Genomic DNA, 13,046 nt, shown 5'->3' on the forward strand with positions numbered 1-13,046 from the left:
AGGCTCCTGATCCCACTCTGAGGTTTGTTTTTTGGGGGATTTAGAGAGGCTATTGAAGGCTATACAGTCTGGGTGAGAGGGGGCATCTTCAGCCAGCTGAAACGTTTATGATAACCACCCTAAGTCTTAAAACCTGAAGTTGATAGATATCAGGAGTCTGGAGGTCACCTTGCCTTTTTCACCAGCTTCTCTAGGTATCTGGGACCAAGTCTCAGCTCTACAGAGGACACTCCCAGCAAGTCAACCAGTGGCTGGAGATATCCCAAAAGCCTTTGGATCGACCAGTTGAAGGTCTTCTAAAAAGAACCCCCAAAGTATATTTTGGATGTATGTATAATGGGGATGGGGCAGGTGACACACCCTTGACCCTGCTGAGAAGGTCAGACTGAAGAAGACTTCCAATGGAAAAGGTCACAAAAAGCAGAGCACCACTGATTGTATTGAAGAGCCAGTAATTGGAATAAAGAAGTAAGGAGACAGATGAAAAGGAAGTTTATAAGAAACTGGAGGTGAAAGGAGAAATGTAGCAATTGGGAACTGTGCAGTCAGACTCGGCATCACTTTATATTTCTTCATGTTTATTATTTGTAACTTCTAAAGGAGACTACATGTTGAACAGAAGGTTTTCCGGCATCATACAGAAGGAAGTAACTTGCTTACATAAGGACAACTGTACAGTTTCCACCTCCTTTTAGTTAACTCTGGTTCTCAGGTCTTGGGAGGTCAGGAAAGCTCTTGTACAAGGACAACCACGACCATCTCTACTTCCTACTTCTTTCTAGCGTTTCCACCTCCACTTTAAGTTCTTTCAAGGACCTCACTCTCTCTGGAGACCCCGGCTTCCCTCCCGCCTCCTCTTCTTTGATCAGCTGCTCAATGTAATCTGTAGTGGAGGTTAGGTTGGCTCTAAGAGAGATCTCTTGAAGGCGACGGAGCCGTTGAGATGCCTCGCTGATGAGCCGTAGTACCTCTTCTTTGGCCCTGGAAAACTCCTGCTGAAGTGTCACAGTCAACATCTCCAGTGAAGTCACCTGCCTTGATGCCTCTTCGTACTTCTTCTTCAGATCTTCATAAGTTCTTTTCTCTGCCTTCACAATTTGCGTCCACTTGAAATCATTTCCGGTGTGGGCTGTCCAATCACATTTACGTGGACACTCTTGACAGTAGTTCATGTTTGTAATGTAAGTTCGCAAATATCTGGTGGCATTTTCATGAGTATCCCCGTACCAGCAGCAAGTGGTGCAGCAGTTGTTACAATTCATTGCTAGTGAGCCGTAGAGGACTTCCTTGGTGGGAACGATCACGTTCACAGTGTACTCAAAGTTTTTGTTGCCTTCCTTCTCATTCATGTGATGCCTCAGAGCTTCCTGTGTCTTTCTGAGCTCATCCAGCTTTACCAGCTTAGTTTTAATCTGCAATCCCATTCCTTTCAGTGACGCGCCCAGCTCCTCGCGCTCCCTCAGCACTTCCTTGGTCAAGGTCAAGCTTCTTGTTTCCAGGATGTTCAGCTTGGCGAAAAAGTCCTTCACGCTTCTGGTGCCCATTTTCCAGTAGAGCTCATTGAAGTTCAAGTCCCCTCCAACTGTAGTGTTCTCATCAAACAGCACAGAATTATTGAATTTGAAGTAGATCAAACCTGCTTCATCCTTGGGAAACAGGACATTGGATTCTTCTATGGCTTTCAAAACAGGAGGCGTCTGTCCATCAGAGAAGGTGATTAGGAGCTGGATGTTGTCCTTAATGTCATTCCCAAATATGGAAAACATTGATTGAAGCACAAGCTTCTGTTTGGGTGTAAAAACAGCGGGAGCAGCCTGGATTACAAAGCAAATGGCATCTAAGCTGTCAATTCCACCGGAAGTGGAAAACACATTTTGGATCTTCTGGGTTATCTCATCCTCTCCCACTCCTAGAGTGTCTTCGAATCCTGGAGTGTCTACTATGGTTAGGGAAAATGGAATTTGAAAGCCGCTGCCAGCGTTTATTTCATAGATTGTAACCTCGCCTGTTGTGCTCTGCGTTTGGTTGGTAGCTTCTTGTACCAGCTTGAATCGGAAGTTGTCCTTCCTCTGAACTCCCAGGGCATAGTTGACCATCATGTTGATGAGAGATGTTTTACCTGTTCCAGTCACTCCCAATAACAGGATCACCTTCTTGTTCCTCTGAAGTCTCTCCTTCCCTAGGATGAACCTCCTGCATCCTTCTGGACCATTTTGAAGAAGGGTGGTTCCAAGCTGGTAAATTGAGGGTTTTCCAGCCGTCAACAAGGTGCTCTCCTTGAGAAACAGGAGGCAAGCCCTCTGTTCTTGTCTGTCTTTTGGTATCAAGATGATGGCCTCGTCACTTGGATCGCTAACCCCGAGATTCCCTTCATATATGGCTGACACTCTGAACCTATAGGAAGTATCATTAAGAAGACCATCAATGTCACAGGTCTCTCTTTTTCTTAAACATATCTGTTCAGTCCAGGAATCTTTCCCGGTTCCCTGTTTGGTTTCTGGCTGGTATTCCATTTTATATTGTCTTATCTGGACTTCTTTGCCAATGGTGACAGGTTCCTTCCACATGAGTGTAATTTCAGAATCTCCTAGAAGGGCAGCATGTGGAATCCCAGGGGGGCTGCTGGGTTGAGTCATTGCTATATCACTGCCATCACTGACCTCGCTTAGCCCTGGGATACAAACTGCAGCATATCGAAACTGATACCTTGAATTAGGCAAGAGGTCTTTCACCGCATATCTCTGAAGATTGCTCTGGGTATTGACCTCCCTCCACTTTTCATCTTCACACTTATACTCCACCTTGTAGCTATCGATCTCCGCAACTCCAAAATCAGCCGGAATGAGTTTCAGCTCGATGCTGTCATAGGATCTCCTTAGAATCACAGGGGGATTGGGTTTTGCTGGAGGATTAAATTCAGTACTCACCAGGTCCCCCTTGTCATACAGATATACTGAAACTCCAGCGTTGTTGGGGTCTGGAGTTGAGGACACAATGAACTTTGTACACTCGCTGGACGCGTTCACCTTATAGAATGTTTGAAAAGCCTTTAAACACAGCCTGGCCTTGTTCGACACTTGCTTCTCTTTGAACCATGGCATAACCGTCTTGTCTACATAGGCTTTTTCACTAGATATCTCCTTCTGGAGCCATATACTCAGATCTTTCAGATACTCCTCCTCATCATCTAATGAGCTGAAATTCAAGGACAGGACGCAGTCGATGGTTGGGTTGAGAACAAGAAGGTTCAACTCACTCTCAGTGGAGATGACTTTCACCTCATTTAGCGCTATCAGATAGGAATTCACAAAGTTCATCTCCTGAAGCTTCCTGCTTAGGAATTCATTAAAATGTTGGGTGTTGAAGGGTGACAGTCCTCTGCTAATTAAGATGTCACCCAGAATGCTCTCCTCTTCTCCTCCTCCACGGATGGCCGGAAGGATCTTTGCCAGTTGCTTCTGCAAGCTTAACGTTGATTGGTGACTGAAATCCTTGGCCTTCTGGATCTTCGTCTTGATATCTGGGAAGGTGATGGCTACATAATGCTTCATCATGTCATTGAACTGCATAGTGACCTCTCGTATCTGTTCCATCATACACTCTGCTTCAAAAAGAAGATTCACACTGATATCTCGCACCATTTTAGCTGCTGTCGTATCAAGTCTCACCAGGGGGTACAGCCAGACTTTGACGGGCACAGCATGCTCCCCCTTCTCCCCGAGCATCTTGGGAAGCGAGCGATAGATCTTGATGGCTTCCTCGTAGTTTGAGGGGTTGCTCTCCAGAGCGAAGTCCCCGTGAAACTTACAACTGAACTTGTTCGCGTTCTCTTTATCTTTCTCGCTCATCTTAACGGAACCTTCTCCCTCAATGCTGATCGATGGGATGCCTTTGATGGAAAGATTGAGGCTACCCTGGATATCACGGATATTCTCGCTGGAAGAGACCTCTCGGTCAAAGATGAAGAAGGCCTGAGCTCCATACAAGATGCCGACCACCACGTGCGTGGCCGTCCTCTGCTCAAACACCTCCTTGTAAGTGATATTCCGACTCCCCAGCTGATTCATGCTGAGCTGCTCGAACCTGGTTGTCCTGGAGTACTGAAGAGACACGCGGGCCTGGTTCTTGGACTTCTTGGTGTCATTGAGGTAAGCAGCTGATCCTCCCACTGTGACGAGGCCACCAAGAAAGCTGGCTTTGAGGGACGCCGTGACATTGAGGGCATTGGCCTTGTCCGAGATGGAGTCCGATGCGATGATCTCGAATGATGTGTTTTCCTGGGACTGAATGCGCAGATCCTTCTTCAGAGACTCTGTGTCCCACAAGGTGACCCCTGCAGAGAAAGAACAGTAACACTAGACTGACATTTTTTTACTTCCGAGATGTCTTTTAAATTGAGTATTTCCTTGTTTATCAAATCCCTCCTTTTTCTGTTTTAAAACAGCCCTCCTTTTTCTAACACCCTGTTCCCCCCTCCTCTGTTATAGGCATAGATACCTGGGGTGAGTTTATCATTGCGACAGTCGTACAACATCCCGATACTGAAAGGACGTCCCAGAGCCGCAATCTCCATGCTGTCGCCGTCCGCTTTCGGAGCTGAATTTGTCGCCATAGTTTCCGATTTTGCGCAACCTGAAAAAAATTTAAAAAATCAGGAATCATTATTTAGATTTGATGGAAAAATAGGCTCCCGATAACCCCCCCTTTTATCCTATATAACTTGTCATTGAATGCCTCCTCCTACTGCTCCACATAACCACTATATAAACTTTCCCTTATAACACCTCATCTTGATACATATAACCCGTGCCTATAACACATCCTATTGGTCCAATATAAGAAGTTAAGTGAATGGTTTATTGGACCAATAGGATGTGTTATAAGCAAGGGTTGTATGTATCAACTACTCCCTGTAACTCCCATCGTTCCATAGAGCCCCTTCCTATAATTCCTATTGCATCAAGTAACTGCTCCCTTTAAATCCTATATGCTCAATATAACGGTTCCCTATAATGCCAGGCTTCATACAATCACTCCCTATAACGCATCCACTTGCTCCTCCTATTGCTCCATATAACACTCCAACACTCAACGGGATCTAGTCACTAAACTTCGATATGTTCAGTGCATTGCCGAGCGGCTTTGCATGTTCTTACTGCACTATAAGAAACGTGGGTCAAAATCGGTATTCACCAAGAAAAAATCACTAGTTTTTTATAATGCGGTAAAAAAAATGCAACATCGCACTATTTTGTGTGTTCCCCCCCCCCCCCAAAATACTTATCGCAATACTTGTGTTCAATAAAATTGCAGTCTGGAAGAAATGCGCTGAGGGAGTTACATCTCCCTACGTAGCTCTTACAGGCGATCGTGCAGTTTTAATGTTAATTTTAATTACAGAGTATTGAAGCAGGGGGTCTCCGGAGCAGAACCGCACTCACTTCAGCCTCGGGGACCCCCTGCTTGTTGAGTTACAGGCTCCCCGGTATGGAGTGCCGGTATCTCCTGTGCGTTTAAATGTCCCGGTCACGTGATGCGAGACATTTAAACAATGCAGAGGGTTTATGACTTGCCGTGGGTCTATGCTGGTTTTCAAATGGAACTTAATTAGAGTTTAATTTGGATTTTAAAAGTACAAAAAAATGGTTTATGGCCTGTTGGCCAGGCATAGTGTTAAAAAAAACTGATAGGAACATATGTTTTGCCAGAGCTGGGAGTAAAATTTTCTTTCCTAAATACTATCTGTGGGAATCAGCCCAGGGTTGCGTACACACGAGGGCAGAGTATAAAAGATTTACTTATCACTGCAGACAATAAAAAACATTAGAAACCCACACACTAAATGAGCAGTCTCTCTACTCTAAGAGTAGAGAATCACTCTACTCTTTCCTAGATCTGTCTCAGCGCCTCCCCTCCTGAAATCCCTCTCCTGGCTTCCGATCAAATCCTGCATCTCACACTCAATTCTCCTCCTCACTTTTAAAGCTTTACACTCTTCTGCCCCTCCTTACATCTCAGCCCTAATTTCTCGCTATGCACCACCCCGACTCTTGTGTTCTGCTCAAGGATGTCTTCTTTCTAGCCCCTTTGTATCTAAAGCCCTCTCCCGCCTTAAACCTTTTTCACTGACTGCCCCACACCTCTGGAATGCCCTTCCCCTCAGTACCCGACTAGCACCCGCTCTATCCACCTTTAAGACCCACCTTAAGACACATTTGCTTAAAGAAGCATATGAATAGCACTGTGGATAATATTAGACACATGATACATAAAACTTGGCCCCCTGCAGACGCACTTACCAGAATCCCCTCCTACTGTCTCTATACGTTCTCCCTACCTACCAATTAGATTGTAAGCTCCTCAGAGCAGGGACTCCTCTTCTTTAATGTTACTTTTATGTCTGAAGCACTTATTCCCATGACCTGTTATTTATATTATTTGTTATTTATATGATTACAACATGTATTACTACTGTGAAGCGCTACTGTATGTACATTTATGGCACTATATAAATAAAAACATACAATACAATACAATACAGTCTTAAACCAGGCTGCTTCAAATGTTTTGTATGTTCTGTCGGCAACAGTTTCAGTACAGGCAACGAATCCCAACACCCCAGAAGCGGACAAAAAGACGACATAAAACATAGGATCACACGCACCTCAATAAATGTAGTACACATCATCAAATGCCCATGTGGGTTAATATACGTAGGTAAAACCAATAGGATGCTCAAGACACGTATCATCGAACACAGAAGTAAAATTAATGGGGGAAAAGCCACCGCACTGATATCACACTGTACATACCGTTGCTTCTCTTAAGCTAATGGGTATAGACCAAGTTAATAAAACCTTCTCAGGGGCAGAAAAAGATAAGGCATCGCAACAAAAAGAAGCCTTTTGGCTGTTCACCCTGGACACTTGTGGCGGTCGGTGTAGCCGGCCTTCCTTATTAAAGGGGGAGCCCGGCTGGCTGCCCCTGAAACCATATGGTATGGGCTGAGAGTGTCAGCTCTTGTGTCCAAATGTGGGTTCTCTGTGTTTTAAAACTGCAATGTATTACTGTATGTTTGTCCTGTGATTTAAACCCAGGTTGGTGACAAAAGGCAGTGTGAATTAGCATGTGAATTACATGTGGATTAGCATTTCAAAGTCCCAGCTCAGAAAGGGTTTCCAAGCCCAAATCTCCCCAATTTATTTCCCTTATAAGTATAAGGTTCCCCAAAGTATATTCTGTAAGGAAGTGTACTTTATATTGTGTTTTAATGTTTACAATAAGGTTCTATACAGAAAGCACAGGCATATGGTTAATATGCTGGCTAGTTTGCATAGATTCCATAGTTCAAAGAGGAGAGGAATGGCAGAGGGGGTAAACCATTTGGTGAGCAGGATGTTCAGATTGGGATGTCTTTGTTTTACTAGACACCGCGGAGCCAGGGATAAAACGGCCCTGGAAGTCAGAACTGATAAGCAAGTTTTGAATTTATCCCTCCTATCAGGGAATGCGCAATTTCAATCCCTGCTTTAATTAGCTATTACACTCAATGATTTAGATAGGAATTCAGCCTATATAAGAGTGTACAGTAAAAGCAGCTCTCTCCCTCTTTTTCCTGTTGGAGATCTGAAGACAAGCAGCTGCTGGCAGGCCTCTCTCCTTTTGCTTCTGGGGAGGCCTAGCCAGCAGGCTGGATTTCGGTCCAGGAGTCCAGAACCAAGGTCCTATCAAGGTAAGCCTTTGCTGAACAGGCGCCTTGCAACTAGGAAAGGGTAGATCTCTTCCCCAGACCCCCGTAAGTGTGTATATTCTCTGTTTCTTGTATTTCTGTGTGTTTCCGAGGTCTTATCCGAATAAACCGCAATTTATTTTACTGCCTGTTTTGCCTTGTGACTGATCCCTTAAATATAAATGTGTATTTGGCCTGCCCTCCCGTCACAACACAGTATACCTAAGAGGATTAAATGACTACATATCCATCAATAGCTTCCTAAACAGTAGATAAATACGCATTAACCTTATCATGTCTTATTTACAGTTCTACTATCTGTCCTTGAAAGGTTGGTACTATAGCTAGCATTAGAACTCACTTCCTTTTTTTTAACTTAGTTAGCCTTTTAAATTAGTGATTATTAGTTAGCCTTTTAGTAGGTTTAAGAGTAGACACTTAAGAGAGGTGTTGGTAGCACTTTGAGATATTTATTGATTGCATACTGTACAGTATGTTTCTTCTTTGCATGGAGTTCAACTACCCACTTTACAAGAATCGGAGTGACAGCAGTATCGCCCCTCCCCCCTGTTCCAAGAGATGGGAGCTTCCGCCCTGTTCCAAGAGATGGGAGCATCCCCCCTGTTCCAAGAGATGGGAGCTTCCGCCCTGTTCCAAGAGATGGGAGCATCCCCCCTGTTCCAAGAGAAGGGAGCTTCCGCCCTGTTCCAAGAGATGGGAGCTTCCCCCCTGTTCCAAGAGATGGGAGCTTCCGCCCGTATTCCAAGATATGGGAGCATCCCCCCCTATTCCAAGATATGGGAGCTTCCTCCCCCTATTCCAAGAGATGGGAGCATCCCCCCCTATTCCAAGAGATGGGAACATCCCCCCCTGTTCCAAGAGATGGGAGCTTCCGCCCTGTTCCAAGAGATGGGAGCTTCGGCCCTGTTCCAAGAGATGGGAGCTTCCGCCCTGTTCCAAGAGATGGGAGCTTCCGACCTGTTCCAAGAGATGGGAGCTTCCCCCCTGTTCCAAGAGATGGGAGCACCCCCCCTGTTCCAAGAGATGGGAGCTTCCGACCTCTTCCAAGAGATGGGAGCTTCCCCCCTGTTCTAAGAGATGGGAGCTTCCGCCCTGTTCCAAGAGATGGGAGCTTCCCCCCTGTTCCAAGAGATGGGAGCTTCCGCCCTGTTCCAAGAGATGGGAGCTTCTGCCCTGTTCCAAGAGATGGGAGCTTCCGCCCTGTTCCAAGAGATGGGAACTTTCCCCCTGTTCCAAGAGATGGGAGCTTCCCCCCCTGTTCCAAGATATTGGAGCTTCCGCCCTGTTCCAAGAGATGGGAGCTTCCCCCCTGTTCCAAGAGATGGTAGTTTCCACCCTGTTCCAAGAGATGGGAGCTACCCCCCCCCTGTTCCAAGAGATTGGAGCTTCCGCCCTGTTCCAAGAGATGGGAGCTTCCCCCCTGTTCCAAGAGATGGGAGCATCCCCCCCCCCTGTTCCAAGAGATTGGAGCTTCCACCCTGTTCCAAGAGATGGGAGCTTCCACCCTGTTCCAAGAGATGGGAGCTTCCCCCTGTTTCCAAGAGATGGGAGCTTCCGCCCTATTCCAAGAGATGGGAGCTTCTGCCCTGTTCCAAGAGATGGGAGCTCCCCCCCCCCTGTTCCAAGAGATTGGAGCTTCCGCCCTGTTCCAAGAGATCGGAGCTTCCACCCTGTTCCAAGAGATGGGAGCTTCCACCCTGTTCCAAGAGATGGGAGCTTCCGCCCTGTTCCAAGAGATGGGAGCTTCCGCCCTGTTCCAAGAGATGGGAGCTTCCCCCCCTATTCCAAGAGATGGGAGCTTCCGCCCTGTTCCAAGAGATGGGAGCTTCCCCCCTGTTCCAAGAGATGGGAGCATCCCCCCCTGTTCCAAGAGATGGGAGCTTCCGACCTCTTCCAAGAGATGGGAGCTTCCCCCCTGTTCCAAGAGATGGGAGCTTCCGCCCTGTTCCAAGAGATGGGTGCTTCCCCCCTGTTCCAAGAGATGGGAGCTTCCGCCCTGTTCCAAGAGATGGGAGCTTCTGCCCTGTTCCAAGAGATGGGACCTTCCGCCCTGTTCCAAGAGATGGGAACATCCCCCCTGTTCCAAGAGATGGGAGCTTCCCCCCTGTTCCAAGAGATGGGAGCTTCCCCCCCCTGTTCCAAGATATTGGAGCTTCCGCCCTGTTCCAAGAGATGGGAGCTTCCCCCCTGTTCCAAGAGATGGTAGCTTCCACCCTGTTCCAAGAGATGGGAGCTTCCCCACCCTGTTCCAAGAGATTGGAGCTTCCGCCCTGTTCCAAGAGATGAAAGCTTCCCCCCTGTTCCAAGAGATGGGAGAATCCCCCCCCTGTTCCAAGAGATTGGAGCTTCCACCCTGTTCCAAGAGATGGGAGCTTCCACCCTGTTCCAAGAGATGGGAGCTTCCCCCCTGTTCCAAGAGATGGGAGCATCCCCCCCTGTTCCAAGAGATTGGAGCTTCCACCCTGTTCCAAGAGATTGGAGCTTCCGCCCTATTCCAAGAGATGGGAGCTTCTGCCCTGTTCCAAGAGATGGGAGCTTCCGCCCTGTTCCAAGAGATGGGAGCATCCCCCCCCCTTGTTCCAAGAGATTGGAGCTTCCGCCCTGTTCCAAGAGATCGGAGCTTCCACCCTGTTCCAAGAGATGGGAGCTTCCACCCTGTTCAAGAGATGGGAGCTTCCGCCAAGTTCCAAGAGATGGGAGCTTCCGCCCTGTTCCAAGAGATGGGAGCTTCCCCCCCTATTCAAAGAGATGGGAGCTTCCGCCCTGTTCCAAGAGATGGGAGCTTCCCCCCTGTTCCAAGAGATGGGAGCTTCCGCCCTGTTCCAAGAGATGGGAGATTCCGCCCTGTTCCAAGAGATGGGAGCTTCCACCCTGTTCCAAGAGATGGGAGCTTCCGCCCTGTTCCAAGAGATGGGAGCTTCCGCCCTGTTCCAAGAGATGGGAGCTTCCGCCCTGTTCCAAGAGATGGGAACACCCCCCCTGTTCCAAGAGATGGGAGCTCCCCCCCCCCTGTTCCAAGAGATGGGAGCTTCCCCCTCCCCCTGTTCCAAGAGATGGGAGCTTCCCCCCCTGTTCCAAGAAGATAGAAGCATCACAGCGCATGCGCAAAACTAAAGAGGAATAAAAGGATAAAGACAGGACGGCTTCACATCGCGTCAGGCGTGACACCAGAGGAGTACTCTTGCATGAGTAATAAAACCACGCCCAGGAACAAGCCTGACAGGTCCAACAACCAATCAGCAGATGCGGAGGGAGAACGCCCAGAGTCCTGACATCACTCAGCTAATCACCACTCAGACATTCTCAACATGCGGAAGAGCAATCAAGACACTGTTGGACCCACATGGGGTAACGGAGGGGGGTGTTTTGAATTATTCACTATACTTGGTGCACTGAGTTCAGTGGGAAAGTGCCTCCTCCGTCTCAGCCACGCCCTACGCGTTTCGTCATCAGGATGACTTCATCAGGGGAAGAAGGAGGCACTTTCCCACTGAACTCAGTGCACTGCGGATGCAGTATTGAGAGCGGCAAGCCAGACCAGAAGGAGCGGGCAGATCTCCACTATTCCTGGCGGTGCAGCAGCCAAAACGAAGTAGGCGAAGTCTGAGGCTCCCGGAGGGATTTCCTGTTGCGGGGCACACGCCGGGAGGACGTCACTTCCGGTGAAGGAGACTGCGCAACACGTGTGTAGGAGAAGACTCGATTGCTGTTCCAGACGCTACCGGAGGCTTATGAGGGCCAATCTCATAACTGCTTGTTATTTCCGTTTGATTTGTGAGTGGGCATTTGTCTGTTTTTTAATGTTCCATAAAATCATTGTTTTACTTTAATGCACTAGGTGTGCGCCTGTTTTTTTCTCTTTTTCTCTCATATATATATATATATATATATATATATATATATATATATATATATATATATACATATATATACTGTATATATATATATACTGTATATATATATATATATATATATATATATATATATATATATAAATATATAAACACAGAAAAAGAAACCTCTAAAAAAACTGGGTGGTGAGTGACTGACTGACTGGGTGACTGACTGACTGACTGGGTGACTGACTGACAGACTGGGTGACTGATAGACTGACTGGGTGATTGACTGATTGGATGGGTGACTGACTGACTGGGTGGGTGAGTGAGTGAGTGACTGGGTGGGTGAGTGAGTGAGTGACTGGATGGGTGAGCGCCTGACTGGGTGGGTGACTGATAGACACTGTGGGTGACGAGATACTGAGCAAAAAAACAATAAAGGAAAATAAATAATAAACCTTTAAAGAAAATAAATAAACAAAATATGGTAGAAAATATCAGGCATGCTATACCAGTGTGCGGGGCACTTAATAAAGAAGACCTATAGGCATGAAACTATACATATAGTACATTCTTGTGGAAGGTACTTCAGTGACCCAAACACAGATATCAAAAGAGAGCATATAGAGGAGAGAGACCCATAAAATTGAAAGCAGTATACAAACTGCAGATAGATATTGATATAAGAAGATACTCTGCCTGATGCAAAGATTATCAATGCGCATGCGCGGGAATTGGACTCTCGCTATCGCGCGAATGTGACGTCATTTTCAAGATGGCTACACTGCATATGCGGCTGTATCATTGTGAGACTGTTGTGTGATCTAAAGGTCTGGGACGCGCATGTGCGGGAACTGGACTCCTGCTATCGTGGGAATATGATGTCATCATGCCGTCACCAATATGGAGATTAATCCCTGCTCTGGTGAGATACTATACAACGAGAAAAAAATAGCAGAGGAATTCACCAAATTTTACACCAAATTAGATAACCTGTGGGCTCGCTCTGCTAACCCTAGCACAACTGAATTATCGTCAGCTATAGACTATTTAGATGACTGCGAGCTCCCCTCACTAACAGAAAAAGAAAATATTAGATTGAATGCAAAAATAACGATAGAAGAATTAGAGGCGGCCGTCAAGGCATCAAAAATTTCCAAGACGCCGGGCCCTGATGGTTTCACAAATGCCTATTATAAGAAATTTCTTCCCATCTTGTCCACTCACTTATTGAACTTGTTCAACTCATTTCTAGAAGGCAGTCCTATCCCATCTTCAATGTCGTCCGCCAATCTGGCCATAATACTTAAAGAAGGGAAGGACCCCACCCAATGTGGAAGTTATAGACCAATCTCACTGTTGAACAACGACCTTAAATTTTATAGCAAAATTTTGGCGAACAGACTTAATCCTATCCTCCCGAGACTAAAACACACGGACCAGGTCGGGTTTGTCCTGGG

At 46.7% G+C, this 13,046-nt stretch overlaps 1 protein-coding gene across 3 annotated transcripts in view; it reads right to left on the reverse strand.

Moving 5' to 3' along the window:
• Positions 1-561: 561 nt before the first annotated feature.
• The window catches only part of LOC142483928 (uncharacterized), a 141,211-nt gene continuing 128,726 nt past the window's right edge, over positions 562-13,046 (reverse strand). For all 3 annotated transcript variants that reach the window (XM_075583851.1, XM_075583853.1, XM_075583854.1), the window contains exons 2-3: positions 4,498-4,632; positions 562-4,333 (exon numbers count right to left, since the gene is read on the reverse strand). In XM_075583851.1, coding sequence (XP_075439966.1) covers positions 762-4,333; positions 4,498-4,632 — 3,707 coding nt within the window. In that variant the 3' untranslated portion in view covers positions 562-761. The remainder of the gene's footprint in view (positions 4,334-4,497; positions 4,633-13,046) is intronic.

This window comes from Ascaphus truei, unplaced genomic scaffold (assembly GCF_040206685.1).
Source record: "Ascaphus truei isolate aAscTru1 unplaced genomic scaffold, aAscTru1.hap1 HAP1_SCAFFOLD_395, whole genome shotgun sequence".
NCBI lineage: Eukaryota > Metazoa > Chordata > Amphibia > Anura > Ascaphidae > Ascaphus > Ascaphus truei.